Source organism: Excalfactoria chinensis, chromosome Z (assembly GCF_039878825.1).
Source record: "Excalfactoria chinensis isolate bCotChi1 chromosome Z, bCotChi1.hap2, whole genome shotgun sequence".
Classification (NCBI taxonomy): domain Eukaryota; kingdom Metazoa; phylum Chordata; class Aves; order Galliformes; family Phasianidae; genus Excalfactoria; species Excalfactoria chinensis.
In genome coordinates this window covers 19936764-19953452 of record NC_092857.1, presented here as the reverse complement: position 1 = coordinate 19953452, position 16689 = coordinate 19936764, and the positions used below count along the sequence as shown (strand labels likewise).

General features: G+C 37.5%; 1 protein-coding gene across 2 annotated transcripts in view; it reads right to left on the bottom strand.

Annotated features, from left to right (window-relative positions):
- NLN (neurolysin) overlaps positions 1 to 16689 on the bottom strand; it is a 34185-nt gene that overhangs the window by 14886 nt on the left and 2610 nt on the right. For both annotated transcript variants that reach the window (XM_072359641.1, XM_072359643.1), the window contains exons 2-4: positions 8267 to 8523; positions 6081 to 6229; positions 653 to 760 (exon numbers count right to left, since the gene is read on the bottom strand). In XM_072359641.1, the coding sequence (XP_072215742.1) occupies positions 653 to 760; positions 6081 to 6229; positions 8267 to 8523 (514 nt within the window). The remainder of the gene's footprint in view (positions 1 to 652; positions 761 to 6080; positions 6230 to 8266; positions 8524 to 16689) is intronic.

Below are 16689 nucleotides of genomic sequence, written 5' to 3'. Positions count from 1 at the left end.
GAAAATTATGTCAGCCTCTCTGACACGAACAAGTTTACTTCCACAACGTGAAAAGCGCTTTTATGTGCTTAATTTCTCCTTTAATGGGTCCAAGATTCTCAAAGCTCCCTTGAAGTTATCTAGAGCTGAAATCTTGGAGTCATTCTACAATGATAGTTAATATTCGAAATTAAAACGTCTGTGACTTTATAACAATTAATACATATGTGCTCCTGAAGCTTGGAGTCACAATTAATGTTTCTGGGAAGCCTTTTGGTTATGAATGTAGTTTAGACAGCCTCTGCAATCTGAAGATAAAACAAAACTTCCAGATAACCTTCCACAGTTAAAAAAAAAAGAAAAAAAGAAAAAAAGAAAAAAAGAAAAAAAGAAAAAAAGAAAAAAAGAAAAAAAGAAAAAAAGAAAAAAAGAAAAAAAGAAAAAAAGAAAAAAAGAAAAAAAGAAAAAAAGAAAAAAAGGGTGGTGGGAGTCCAACAAATCAATTTTAAAAACTTACAAAAATTGAAGTTTATAGGATGGACACAGAACTAAGAACAGTTAAGATCAGAGCCATAATTAAGCAAGGCAAGAAGCACAAACACTTATTACACAAGAATAATATAATCTCTTCAACAAGTTTCCCTTTAATTTATAAACTAAGAGCCATATTTACATGTTGTACTTCTTTAGGAAGATGGAGTCCATTTCTTTTTCCCACTTGAACTGACTTGTCTAGGTACCGCTTTGTTTCAGGCTTTACATTTTCAAGATTGCAGGTTTGCTGAAATGACAGTACAGAATAATTTAATTTACAATATAGTGAGATAAACATACAAAGGATTTAGAAGGCTCTCAACAGAATCATAGAATCACTCAAGTTGGAACTGACCTTAAAGATCATCCAGTCTCAACAGACTCTTGTTGTGGGTAGGGCTGCCCCCATCAGCTCAGGCTGCCCAGGGCTCCATTCAATCTGGACTTGAGTGCCCCAAGGGCTGGGGCATCCTCAGCTTCTCTGGGCAGCTGTGCCAGTCCTCACTGTCCTCTGAGTAAAGAATTTCTTCCTAATATCTAATCTATGTCTACCCTCTTTTAGCTTAAAGCCATCAGCCCTTTTTGCATTGCTACACTCCCTTAAAAAGATTTCCTCCCTATCTTTCCTGTAGGCACCATAGAAATAATGCACTATCATGAATTATAGTACAAAGGATTTTCCAGAAAGTTGTTCTATATAACATTATTCTCATATTGATGTAGCATGAAATTTTCTTTTACTGAATATCTCAGTCAGAAGCAGGAACAGAGGCATATTCTGTGTAGCACATTTATATGCTGTCATAAAAGCTAGCCCTTTTAATTATTATTGCAGTACATTAAAGCTCCTTATGCAGAAGTAGCTTTTCTGTATATCATTAACCTGCAGAAATTGGTGCTATAGGGTACTATCATACTTTAAAACTTGAAGGGATTAAAAATAATATTATTAATCAAAGAAAAAAATCTTAAAAAGTAAATGCTTCTAGGGTTCACTGAAGATTTCCAAATAGCATAAAAGTGAAGCTTATAGGTCTTTCTGCTCCAGGTCATAGCAACCCATAGCAACAAACAGAACAGTATTTCTGTGTCTGGTTATACAGCTACGGAGATTCTTGAATGACCATTTTCTAAAACAACCAATATTAACAGATGAGACATTGGCTGGAACAGAACACCAACCAACATCACGAGGGTCTTCCTTCCAACCGACTAAAGCTGAACTACTTAATTCAGAAAAATTGTGATTTTATCCTAAGTTGTAAATACTGCTATAAAATAGTATTTTACATTATAACTTTATCTTCCACTGCTAAGAATGAAGATTATAACAAGAAGCAAGCTACAGCATTTCCTAATAAGGACATGTTCTATTTAAATTTGCCTTTAAAAAAGGAATTTGTTGGGATTAGTTATGACTTGTCTTAACAACAACCTCACCAACCTTACCTACATACAATTAATTCATGACTAGCATCTCAGAAAAATAATGTTGAAGCATGCAAATTTAAAGAGTTATACTACTACTGTGTACAAGTGTCAACTAATGACTGCCAGTGCAAATTAAATTGTGTAATGATAAAAAAATAAGAGTTAAGAAGAATCAGATTGTATTCCAGAAGACAGGAAATAGCAATGGCAACACTGAAATAGATATTTTGTTTGCCAAATGCCATTTTAAAATAGTTTACATGGCAGCACATAAGCAACATCTGCTTCTGCTACTGCCCTGTATACAGACCTAAAAAACAGTGCAGATTGGTTTTACAATCATGTAAGAGCTTAGAATGGTTTAGCCTTCCCTTTACACTGCAAAGAATCATAAGTCACAGAAGCATTACAACAGAACCATTAGCGCAGTTGTATATAATATAATGTCTCTAGGGACATGGCTTTCCCCACAGCTCTGGGCAACCTGTTCCAGTGTGTCACCTATCTCACCACAAAAGACTCTCTTTATATCCATGATAAAGCTATACTCATTTATAATGAAACCATTTCTCCTTGTGCTATTACAACAGACCCTGCTAAAGTGTCTGTCACCTCCCTTTCTGTAGCTTCCATTTAGATACTAAAAAGGCTGTTATCAGATCTCCCTGAAGCCTTCTCTTTTCCAGGCTGAACAGCCTCAGCTCACTCAGCCTATCCCTGTAGGAGAGGTTCCATCCTTTGGATCATTTTTGTGGCCCTCCTCTGGATGTACTCCAACAGGTCCATGTCTCTCCTGTACTGAGGACTCCACATCTGAATGCAGTACGCCAGGTGAGACCTCACCAGCACAGAGCAGACAGGCATGATCACCTCCCTCACCCTGCTATAATAGAAGGCCAATAGGTTGGTCAAGCAGGATTTGTTCTTGGTGCAGACATGTGTGTTCTCCCATGTCACCTCCCTGTCCTCCTTGTGCCTCAGCATAACTTCCAAGAGGTCTGCTCCACAAAATTTCCCAGCAAGGAAGTGAAACTGATAGGTCAGTAGGTCCCAGGGTCATCCTTTTTACCCTTCTTAAAAAAACAAACAAACAGGAGTGATTTTGCCTTTTTTCCAATCACCACGGACTTTTACCTGAATTTTTCAGCTAAGACTAGTGTGACAGAAAAAGTACAACATGGTAGAGGTGAAATATACAGACACAGTCAGACTATTAATATTTATACTGTGTTAAGTGTGCTGAAGGCTCAGAAATAGAGTGATGAAAAAAAAACAGAGCAGGCTACTCTCTGTAAAAATGAATTCCTATAGCAAACATTTAAGGACAGAGGATTCTGAGAAGTTTCAGAGTTAATAAGGCCTTGTGAAGGATTTCCCAGATGCATATTTTCATGCATATTTGAAAAATGGAACTGCCACACTACAGAAAATCTCTTGGGCCCAAACACAGCAGAGATTTGAAGAAGAGAGAGAGAACTTGCAAATACTAGTCTTGTTTCCTTAAATCCAGAGAATATTGGTTCCTTCTACATAAAACTAAATAAGAGGAAGATATTATTTTGGGAAAATGGGAGTAGAAACTAAATGATTGTTCGACTACATGACAATATACCTCTCCACATACTTTTAAGATATCAGTATTAAATAGCTTCTAGTATTTATGGTAGCCTTTGAGTAGTTTCTCTGCATCATAGATGTGTTTACGTCAAGGACAGAAAGACCTGTCAGATCTTTTAAGGACAAGCCCTCGTGAGCACCAAGGAGTCAAATGTTCTCTGCAGTCATCTCTGTAGCTCTCCCTGGTCAGGATGCTCCCTGCAGCTCACTGTACAACCTCTGCCACAGAATTGCTGATTTTGAATATACTACACACATGAAATTTTGGAATTTCCCAGAAGTTTTTAAGTGGTCGTTGTTATTGATTTTATACACCATTTCACATTATTTGTTTTGAACAATGATGCTACCTTATTCTTTGAAGTCTTCAAGCAGAATAAGAAATAGAACCAGCTTAGAATACTGTGAACATAAACTGCAGCAGCTGTTTACATCAAGCTGGGATTCCTGAGTATGTGTGGGTGGAGAAGACCGGCAACATTCTTAAGCATGCCTGTGCTAGCCAACATGTGCAGATGTTAGGAGTAAGAAGATTACAAATGATAGCTTCCCCACCAAATTCACTTTTATAACAGGTTTCAGATGCCAAAATAAAAGTTTTCTAAAGAGTTGGTCTATTTGACAGCATAAACCTATGAAGAATTTTTCCCCTTGCATACACAGAAAAGAAAGAGGCTACACTATTTTTACTTTTTCCAGTTAAATACAAAAACTTTATGGATCTTCCACCATCAACAGTTCCTAAATAAAGCTGAAACAATGAAAGTTTAGTCCTCGCTCAGATGTCAATGAAGTGTGGCATATTTAGTCATCGTTTAGTGGAGTGACTGTATTATAAATAATATGCAAGTGCATGGGGCCTCATTTTCTTCATTGCATTTACACTGTCCCCTGAATTGGATCATGAAATTGAACTATCATACAGGAACCATAACAGAACACTGAGGTGATGAAAAAGCCTGATTTAGCCAAAGTGTTTTGCTAGCTTCTTTAAACTGATGAAAAGATTGCAGGAAAACATTTATGTTTGTTGAAATCCCTTTTCGTCCTCTCCTGGAATCTGACTTCTTAACTAAGAGATTCCAACAGGATAAGGTGTTAGAAGTTTAGCAGAAATTAATAAGAACTGTACTGTTATTTGGAAATAGCGAGACTATCAGTCTGCCACTGTTGGCAATTTCACAGCTGTTCTAAAGAAAAAAGGTATTGCTACTTTCATGGTTGTTATGAAGTTGATATATACCCAGATCTTAGTGCAGGTCACTACCCTAGAGCATTAACTGAACGCTAAAGATTCCTGCATGCTGCAGTTAAGCCAAGTACAATCTAGGAAACACTAATGGGAGATTTAACCAGAAACTGTAACTATTACATAAGTCAAATATTGCTGAAAGGAAAACAAAGAAGGCATTACATGAAAAAGATTTTATGAAGAAGTTGAACTGAAAGCAATACTAGTTAGTAATAGCAATCAATTTCACTAGCTGCTAACAGAAATACCTGTAAATGGAAAAGAGACAAATACACAAATACAGTAGATTAGCCCTAGATGTATCCATGAATAATATACAGAGGGGTGAGAAAATTGCAGAATATAAGATACGTATTAAGGATTACTGAGTCCAGTAACTGACACCTCAACACAAGGCACTGTCTGTCAAAACATACCAGAAGATACTCAAAATGACGCTATGAAACACCTACACAAACATGTGAATAACAACATCCAGTTATAACAAAACACTAGAACATATGCCTGGAAAATACAGAAACAGAAAACAGTGCTACTGAAATGTACTTTACTAAGGTTTTGCTAATACTACACGTGCTCCCATTTCAACACTGCAAAATGTACAGATAATTACAATCAATAAATAGGTCTCCAATATATGGGACCTGCTCCAAAAGTAATGTCTCCTGTTTTATTCAGTCAGCCACGACGTCAGAGGTGGGTGGTGGTACTACGGCAGTGCAAGTTGAATCTTCCCACCAATATCATGTTACATTTTGTTGACGCATGACAGATGGCAGCAGATAGGCATTTCGTCATAGAGATGCAGATGAATCAAAGCTGTGCCACTGAATTTCTCCATGCAGAAAAACCGGCACCCACTGACATTCACTGACATCTAGTGAACACTTATAGACACCCAACAGTGAATGTGAGCACAGTGTGGCCATGGGTGGTGCACTTCAGCAGTGGTGACAGTGGGCTACCTCCACTGGTACAGCTTTTAACGAGCACAGTATGCAAGATCTTGCTCATCACTGGTGAAAATGCATAGCATATGCTGAAGAATGTTTTGCAGATGAAAATTTGCAGTGTCAAATAGTGCTATTGTGCTCTTTGTACCTGCTGGATATTAAATGTTACTAGATAGGTTTGAAAAAACATGAATGTTCTTTCTGTTGTAATAAAATATGAACTGCAAAGTAAACACTGCAGATGAAGAATACAAGGTTCATTTAAGGAGTGACAGGAATCTTGAAAAGCACTGTGTTTCTTTATTGTAATTTACCTGCAAATAAACAATCTTCTGAAACACATCTTCTCTCATGCTCATCTCCACATCGAAATTGGAAAGCTTTTTGTCAGCTTCTGTACTTGCTAAGCGTACCTCTTTGTCAGGTGAGACATGCTGGGGAAAATCCAACATGCTTCTTTCCACTGTTCAAATAAAAGGCAGTGAACACTTAGAAGGCTAGAAACATCATGGACAAAGAAAAATTCCCTCCCTCTTCTGATATATAGAAGATAAAAAAAAAACAAGTATCCAAAGCAACCAGACACTCAAATTAGGCTTGATGGACATGAGTTAACATAAAATTGAATGAGTCATGGAGACTTGCATAACATTATAACAAATAAACATTTTACCAAAATAATCCATTACCTAACACTAATTACCACCTCTGTATTTCCGTGAAGTCAACTGAAGGTTGTACAAATAGGATATACGATTTTTAGAAGGTATAACATTTGCAAGTAAAGTCTGACAGTGCTTCGTAGCTGGCAAAGAGGCTTCTAGTTTTTAAAGTAAGATACTCTGAACCTTCCAAACACACCCATCTGTCCTGAAGTTATTTTTAAATGGGTACAGGGGAAGAGTGTCAGATCACCATCTTCATCTACATGTTTAAGGGAAAACAATCTGGTAACAAAAAGCCATCATGTATTCTTTTACAGATTGTAAACTACTGATATTTTTAGAATATTCTTTTGAGACAAAGTAAAACATTACTAAACAAATACTTTATCTTTTTAAGGAATATTAGTGCTAAATAGAAATGATTGTTTTGTCTAGCTGAATTAACTTAATTCAATTATAATTTCATTCCCCTCTCTCAATAATGATGTTTTAAATTAATGATATCTTAAGATGATGTTGTAAAAACTCTGCAAAACAGAGTAAATTTTATTTCTCTAAAGTTGTTTATAAAGCATGAAGATTGCTCTTAGTACTTCAGAAACCCTCAGAATGCGTACATGGGCATATGGTTCCACTTGAAAACCATTGGAAACTCTTTTTTCTCCTCTCCTGTTCCCAGATTACTGGGGTTCAAACCAACAAATTTAATTCTGGCTTCCTCTAAGGATAATGCAAGGCTTATTGTAATGTGCATCACCTCAGATCATGAGCTCCAGTTACTGGGGGAATGGTGTTTTTCATGCACCTGTGAAAAGGAAAAATGGGACTACAAATCCAAGATCCTAACTAAAGTCATGCTGTGTTAATAAATCATATGCCATGGGCTATTTCAGAAGTAAGCCCTGGTATTTTCACATACAACTTTGTTAAATGGCATTAAAAGGTTAGATATGACCCAAATCAGCAACACAGAGAAATAAGTATGATCAGACTAGGCATGTGAGTTTCTGTGGCTCTGCTTATTCTGAATAAAACAGACTTGTCTTCTAATATGATTTAAAGCATGGAGGTCTATACATAGGCAGAAAATCTTAGAATATTTGTACCAAACACATTTACACAATTAAAACTGAATCTGGCAGGAATCTGTTTCGATGAAGATTAGTCAGCCAGCATCAATTCCAGTCAATTCACTGGATGTAACCACATTGTGAAATTAAGTAATGTGAAAGCAACAGACAAATATTATAACACTATCATTTGTGCCACATGCTGTTCCTTTCTAGTAGATGAAGACTGAGCTCCATGCTGAAGTGCCTGATTTCAGTAATTCTCTTGCAACTGCAGTTTTTTTCAGAGAACTTAAGAGAGTTTGATATTTTATTACACAGACTACTACAAACATACAACCACTGTATTGTATGTTCTCCAAAACAAAGGCACCACAAACATTTTTACTGTTCCCACCTTCTCTGAGGATTATTAACAAGTTAACTGAATGACCTGTGTCTGACAATACACTGCGTCTGTATATTGGAAGGTCTTGGTATTTCATTCACAACAGTCTAGATGTGATCACAGAACCAATACCTCTCCTGCACTACTTCAAGTCCTCATAGGACATAAAGTAAAAGAGAGAAAGTAAAGTATTCTTTTATTGAAAAAGCATTCACAAAATTCCTCCATTCTCATCTACCACCTTTTCTCCATTAAGAATATATCAGTCTTTCCATTGTTACATTTGAGTTGCTCATCTTAGTCAGATCCTACAGCAACTGAGATAGGCACTGCTTACCACTAGAGAAGAAAAAAAATCACAGAAAGTGTACACTAACCTGCATATTCCACTTCTATATCTGCCAAGGCCCGTACAGTATTTTCATGTGTCACTTCTTCAATATTCAGCTTCCCAACGACATCATATACATGTTTTGTCTTCCTGATCAGTTCTTCTGTTCTTGTTCTGATTTGATCTGGTGACAGGTCCCATCTCAAAAGGTTTCGGCCTGATGCTATGTATGAAGAAGCCTTGAGCTGGTTAGTGATTTCTGCTCCTAATGTCATTCTCAACAAAAGTCGAGGCCCAATGGACCTGAAAGAAGGAAGAAAGATCTTTGTATTAAAAGACACCAGTTCATGAGAAAGTTTATAGTATATATTAAAAAGGCAGCAGACCTTCAACAACCACAAAGTATTTTTATACAAGTAAGAAGAGAGCCCTACTTCAAACCATGTGTTACTTGTCCAGCAGGAGCTTTCACAGATGTCACTCTTATTTAAAATTAATTTTAGTTAAGTCAGAGGTTTGTCTTACACCTTTCTCCATACAGTGACAAATATTAGAGGCAAAAACTTCAATACTGAAAAAGAAATAGACTGAGTTACTATTTGATCTTCTAAGAAAAACAGAGTTTCAGTTACTGAAACTTTACACAGTAATTTTTGAAATTAGGAATAAAATCTACAGTGATTTGCAGTTTATGATGGACAAGAACCACAAAGAATAATGCCACAGATTTTAGTATCTTAAGAGACCAACCCACACCTACAGAAAAATAACAAGGACCAGACCTCTGAGTTACTGAGAACAGCTCTGGATGGCAGAGGCTTATTATCTGTCTTCCAATTTCATTCTCATAACTTAAAAAACAAAATAATATATTCTTATGGTAATGACAACAACTTTTGACTTTCAAACATAGCTAATGAAATATAAGAACACACAGATTGCTCATTACTAGAAAGAACGGTGTTTGTTTTTTTTAAACACCATTTTGTAAGAAAAACCTTTTACTGTTAGCACTAGTCACCTGCCGGCACTAATTTTATAGCAAAAGCAGTCTGACTGTGTACTTAGAAAGGTTCTGGCATAGTACTGCAGAGAACTTACATAAAAGGACAGGCAATTGTGGCCTGAAGGAAAAGCAAAGCAAAGTTCTAACAACCCAAGAAAAGCCACATGCAGAGCTTCTATTTGAAGACAAGACTTCAAATAAATGGTCTCACTGGCCTAAAAGAGGAATTTTCTAGATATGGCCTAGTGGAAGTTATTTATACAGGACATAAATGAAACATCCCTAATCTAGATTTTATGATGAGATTCTTTTCCCCTTGTTATTATCTTTTCTTCAAATCCTCCCATACCAGTGCAGACAAGTTGTTTCCTTTTAATTTCTGCTGGCATACAAAAATATCAACCTCTGTAATATTAACTACCAAACTCTGAAAACGAAGCCTGAATAAAAAGCATTCCTTCCATCTCTGCTCTCTCTCTCCAGCACAAACTCAGATCTGACATTAATGTGTCACCAGCTTCTCCACTGAACTACTGCAAGTTGGAATCTCATCTAAAAGTTTCTAATAAATGAAGCTACTTTCATGAAAACAAAAGGACAAGTGTTAGCATTCTCAGAATGCAATAGTTTCCGAGAATCCAGAACTACTGAATTCTACCCTGAATGTATGAATGTATTACAGAACAGAACTTCATTAAGTCTGCTTCCCACTGGACTGTGCTTTGTCAGTCTTCAACACACTGCAGCTCTGACAAAGCCTCGTGGGTGCTGAAGAGGAACCTCCTCAAAGCAGTTTCATGGCTCTGAACTTGCCTCTTCTACCCTCCAAAGGTTGTCAGAAGGAATATGAAATACACCAGATTAAGGTCAAAATAGAAATGAAACAGAATCAAAAGAAAACAACCTGAAAAAAATTGAAGTTGATGGCTATGCTAAGGTGAAGGATATAAGACTGATATAACTTTTAAAGGGAACCTACAGCTTTCTGTAATTCATTGCTCTCACGTAGAGAAAACAGAGCTCTGCTACTGACCAACAATACAGTCCCAGAAACACTGATCACGGCAACATTTAATTTCAGCCTGTCAAACAAGTTCAATTAATAAAGCTGGACAAGTTTAATTAATAAGAAGTCCCTAATTGCTACTAAGCACTTCTTTTAAGCATAAAAAAAAAGAAAAAGATTAGACCACTTGATCTTAGTAGACTGGCTAATTGCATGGTAGAGCACATAAAAATCAATAGCTTCATAAATGATTGGCATAAATGCCATCAAGTGATTGTCTATACCTGTTAGAGACAATTAACTCAGAAAACTGGGTTTGTTTTGCAGTGCTGATACTTTGCCTCCTCCTTCTGATGCAGTGAAGCTGGTATTCATGTAGAACAAATCCAGTGAAAACCCAGAAGGACCCAGAAATCTTTCACTAAACCAATGTGGGCTTTCAAAAATGATATAAGATTTCAAGTAAAAACAATCACCACATGCAACCATTAAACACAACCTCAAACTGATATTTTAAAACACACACTGTTATCTTGCTGCCAGTTGTACTTTGGGCCAATGTGACTCACATCAGAATAATGAAAAGCCACATGCAACTGAAGTATGTGCACAGGTGAAATCTTATTCCAGCTATTTCTTTAAGTGGTTTAGTATTTCATATTCGTTGTTTACTTAGAATTGTAACCAAATGACCAAAACTTCAAATATCACACAATAAAATTGAGAATGACTTATTTGTTCAAGGGAGAAGCATAGGAATGATAATGTAAACTGATCCACTGAGAGAAACCTTAACTTCCAAGACACAAACTGGAAAAGAAATTAAATAAATTGTATTAATAACAGTAGGAACTAGATGACGCAGCAAGCAGTGTTCTTCAAAAACGAAATGAACCAACCTGCTACAGTTATTATATAAAAGGATTGCTTTTGGTAAATGGCAGCAGCATTATAGAGGAGCCAGCCATTACTCAGACTAAGCAATAAGAAAATTATTCAGTTTAAATTAGGCAGAAGAATAAACAAATGTGGCTCTGTAAACAAGATTATGTGTATACTGCAATTATCTCATGTGGCCATGGGTATGCTATTGCCAGTGCGTGAACTGACCAGTTCAATCTTTCAGACTACATTTAATTGTCTGCAGTGCAATGTGGAACTGCTGACATATCCGAGCATGGATTATGGGTAAGGTCCACATTCAGCAGCTTAAGATATTCCTCTTCCTTCCTGCTCCATCCTCTGCCACTTATTTCTGCCCTGTACATGACTCCATCTGTGACGGCAGCGTAATTACCATCAAGATCTTACTTCAAAAAGAGACAGGATAACGTACAGGTGAAAAAATGAATTACAAAATGGCTTTCGTTGGAATGGAAATATCATACTAAATATCACCTAGTTCCAACTCCCCTGCTGTAGGCTGTGACAGCTTCCACAAGACCAAGTTGCCCAGAGCCCCATTCAGCATGGCTCTGAACACTTCCAGGGGCAGGGCAACATTTTCCAATAATTCACCACCATAGTAAATACCTTTTTCCTTATGTCTAATTTAAACAAAAACAGTCTAAATTTAGAACTTGTATGCCTTGCCCTACTACCACAGTCCTTGACAGAGTTCCTCTCATTTTTCACGTAAGCCCCCTTAAGTACTGTTAAGGCCGCAATGAGGTCTCCCCAGAGCCTACTGTTCTACAGACTGTACAAACCCCAATCACTGAGAGCCTGCCTCTGTAGAGAGCTGCTCCAGCCTTCTGACCATCTTTGAGGCCTTCCTCTGGACCCACTCCAACAGCTCCACATGTTTTTTGTGATGAGGGCCCCTGGTCTAGACACAGTACTGTGGGTGGGGCCTCACCAGGGCAGAACAGAGGGGGACAACTCCTTGCTCATACTGCTGGCCACTTCTCTTTTGATGCTGCCCAGGATACATTTGGCTTTCCAGGCTGCAAGCACACACCAGTGTCCCATGTTCAGTCCTTCATCAACCAACACCCCAAAGTTCTTCTCCACAGAGCTACACTCGAGCCATTCTCCCCTCAGTCTGTATCTGTGCTTCGGATTGCACTGACCCAAGTGCAGGACTGCACGTGGCTTTGTTGAATGTCATGAGTTTTGTGTGGCCCCATCTTTCAAGCACATCCAGGTCCCTCTGGATGGAATCCTTTCCCTCCAAGGTGATGACTGCACCATACCTGTTAATGCCATCCCCAAAAAGGCCAAAAACAATAAATAAAAATGGACCACAGGGGGCTTTTTTTCTGCTTATCCACAATGTGTGGCTTCAAAACAGTTATGCTAGCATAAACCACATATCAAAAGATTACCAAAAGCCACCTAAGCCTGCACCACTGCCTGAAAATACATAGGATGCACAGGTTTAGTTGAGCAACAAAAGCCTCTACTACCATTAGTGACAATTTCTAACAAAAGTAGTGTAAGCTGTAAAGCTTAGTAGCAATTTCTAAAACAGGATTTTTAAAAAGAAAACAAAGCTTCTAAATTGCAGGCTGCAATCACTGCTATTTTTGCTAGAACATCAGGTAATTTATTTTGCCAACAAATCTAAAATTTGATTACTTGCTGCTTCTGGAAAATACGAATACAATTTGATTTTAGAAAGGAGAAGGGCTTTTATTATACTCTATTACAGCAATATAGTGGCCAACATGACTGCTGCAAAGATGAGCAAAGCAATTAAGTTTATGGGCTGATTTTTAACTTGTGCAGTAAATACTTTAAACATACTAAACATTTATCTATGCTCGGTTTTGATTAAAAACAATTTTCCACATCTGGAAGATGCCAAACAACCCTTTGTAACAATGCACTATTAAACAAAAAAGCCTCAGACTATGAAGCAGAAGCAGCAAAGGGCAGCACCAGCTTTAGAAAATGCAAACAGAAAAACCTGCAACTGTGATCCTACTACTGATGACGACTTCATAACAGATTCGAGCTTGCAGTCTCATTTAACTACCACTGCAATTGGGTGGAATCATGGAATTGCTTGAGTTGGAAGGGACCTCAGAGATCAAGTTCCAACCCCTCTATTACTCTGTCCAAGATTCATTCTTTGATCATACTTTCAATTTTCAAATTAAGCTTTACCTAAACAGCATGAGTTAGACTGAGTATGAATTTACAGACTAACAAAAACTATTTACAAATGTGTTTCTGGGAATACACACAGATTTATTGCACATACTCATAGATCTGAAAGTTCCATGTAGCCATGCAAAAATCTGACTGTATCAGCTCTGTGGAAAACTATGCATGTTGCTCTGAAAGTAATGCCTGCTATTTATTTCCATGCAAACTACAACAGATAGAGCACAAGAACACTGTTTGACAGAGAAAATTCTCAGCTACAGATCATGTTTTTCAATACAGTCACCCCCAGGAGCTATGCATTTTCACCAGCAATGAACAACAGTCTGCATGTTGTGCTCATAAAAACAGCACCAGGGGAAGTGACCCACTGTCACTGTTGCCACTGCTGAAACGCACCACCCACTGCCTCACTGTGCATGTTCCCACTGTTTGGTCTCCACAAACATTCAGCAAGTGTCAGTGAATGTCAATGGGTGCCATTTTCTTCACATGAAGGAATTCAATGACATACCTTTCCTCCATGTGCCCTTCCATGTCAGATGCCATTTTGTCATACTGACCCTCTGCTGCCATCTGTCACACAGCAACGGCAGGTTTGTACATACGAGTTTAAAACAAAATGGGATGTTACATCTTTGTGTGCTTCTCAGTCAAAAAGAAATTAAAAAATGGCTCTCAGCTCAAAAATTGTAACAAAACGTGTGGGTTTCTTACACAAACAAAAACACACACAACATCGTCATCTGGCTTTTAAATATGCTTAGGGCAAACAAATGCAGAGATGTTCTCCTTGCTGTACCCCACGTGCAATGCAGGGAGAAGAGAACAAGCAAGAGAGAAGTGCAAGAGAAGCAGCACCGCATTTTGGAATGCTGTGAATCTGGAGACCACGTTCATCAGGTGACCGCAATCAGCACTCACGGGGCCTCAGTGTTTCAACGCCACCTACTGGTCTCCTTCAAATTAAAAAAAAAAGAGACGTTCCATCAACGCAACATGAAAATGGACAGTTTGCCTCAGGAGCAATTATTTAATACATGAACAATATGCCATATGCTGCCATTTTCCTGTGAGTGCTACCAAACATACATAAATGGTAACAGACAGGCATGATTTAAGTAAACCTTTACAACAGCCAAGCCTCATATTCAATCCATCGAACCACAGAGTAGCTCGTGTTGGGAAAGACCTTAAAGATCACCAAGTCCAACCCCAACCTAACCATACTACCCTAACTCTAACAACCCTCTGCTAAATCATGTCCCTGAGCACCACATCCAAACAGGTTTCAAATACATCCAGGGATTCAAAGGCACGTAGGTGTTCTTTTTCTGTTTTTGTTTTTCTGTTGTTGCTGTTTTTTTCCCTGTAAATGAAGACCTACATAAGTTAAAAAGCATTCCAGAAACACTACAGTCTGTATTCAGCAACAAGTAATTCAATTTGGACACACTGCAGTTAGTCTGGGTAATCTGGGTGGATTTTAAGATGCAAATTAAATAGACAAAATATTTGTCTAAATTCTTTGCTTGTATTTTAAATTTATCTCCACTGTTCCAGTTCTGACTCATAGATTTAAGCAAGAAGTTTTGTTTTTTTTTGTTTGTTTGTTGATTTTTTTTAATTATTTTTATTTTAGAGTAAAGAAAGAACAAAATCAAGCAAAGTCAACAGAGGACTGAGTAACCCCCAGGCAGAAAAAGAACCGAATGGGGGAAAAAAAAAGAGAGAGAGAAGTAGGAGAAGCCCAATAAAGAACAAAGTACACCTATATCACCCAGAGTCAAATCAGAGCATTATTTCAATTGAGCATAAGGAATGGGACCACAGCCACAGAATTTAAGTAATGACTTTTTCCTGCTGGACAAACACTTTTGAAGTCATGATTACACTCCATCTCTCAGTCCTTTCATTAGTTTGGCTCTTGACAGTATCTGGAATGGTGGATACATGCCTTGAATTCTTGGGTGATTTTCCTTGGCAAAGTACTCAGCTCTGTGTCTTGACAGAGTTTGGGACAGACAGATCCCACAGTGGCAAGAGGACAGCATATATTATATTTCCTAATGTAAAGTTCCAGAACTGTTAACAAGAAACCTACTCATCTTAAACAGTGTTTGATGGAATGGAAGGTGATCTGCAGTCTTTCAATGCTAAATAATTAATTTTGTGACTGTATCTTTTTTTTTTTTTTTTTTTTTTTTTTTTCTGAAAGATTATTTAAAGCTCAGTTCAGAGTAAATTAAATTCTATGTTGCTCATCCAGATTAAGTGAAGTCAAAAAAGATGGAAGTTATAAGAACATTTTAGAATCTTTACTGATAATATATTTTTCTCTGTTCTGCTTTTACAGTCTTAGCAACTCTCAACAAATGCTTGCTGGTTTCTTTGGTGGAAGTAACACACACAGCAGTAAAGTAACTGAAAAATGTACTTTGTATCAAATAAAGAAAAATGCAGACCTGAAATAGAAATTAATAGAAATTCACAGGTATACATAACAAGTTACACATGGCAGAAACCTCCAGGCCTTACACTATACTTGCATACTCCACCCAAGACCCCTAGTAATCTTTAAAAGCAAGTTGGAAGCAGCTCTGACTTTCATAAGAGAAAGCTATTCCCACACAATAAGCTGGAGTGGACCACATTTGATGCAGGAGGCATCCATAAAGTATCTTCTACTACACAAAACACAATGGAAAAAGAAAGCATTTCCAGTTCTCTCATGTAGTACTGCTGCATAAGCACTATCATGCCTGCAATATAACACACACAAAGTGCATACCCTGTAGTGCAAACACCACACACTGCAACCACCAGGACAATTCAGTACTCCAATGCAATCAGATAACAAATTAAAAATAGCTTTTTGACTACAACTAATAAAGAGCCAGTACAGCAAGACAGAAAAATATTGAGAAGGGTTTCTAAATATGCAAAACAAATACATTTAACACCTACTGGAAAAGAGGCTCTTTGACAAAGGGAATTCGTGACTCGGTAACCTACTGGAATTCTTTGATGGTCTTTTAAATAGACAGAGGTCAGCTAGTGTCATCTGTTTGATTTCCAAAGACTTTTGACCAAAAGGTCTTTAAAAAAATGACACTGCTGCGAGATGAACATCGTGTTAAAAGCAAACTGTCAAAAGACTGGAAAGAAACAGAAAACTGGAACTCGGTGACCTGCATAGTTCCAGATTGGGTTCTACATACCTCAGCATATCCACACCTCACCTAAAAAAAGGTGGGATTCATGAAATTACAGCAGTATGATTTTTATGATTACTGATGGCAGCACGTACAAAAATGTGGGGCTGAGCAAAGGTGTAAGAAAGAAG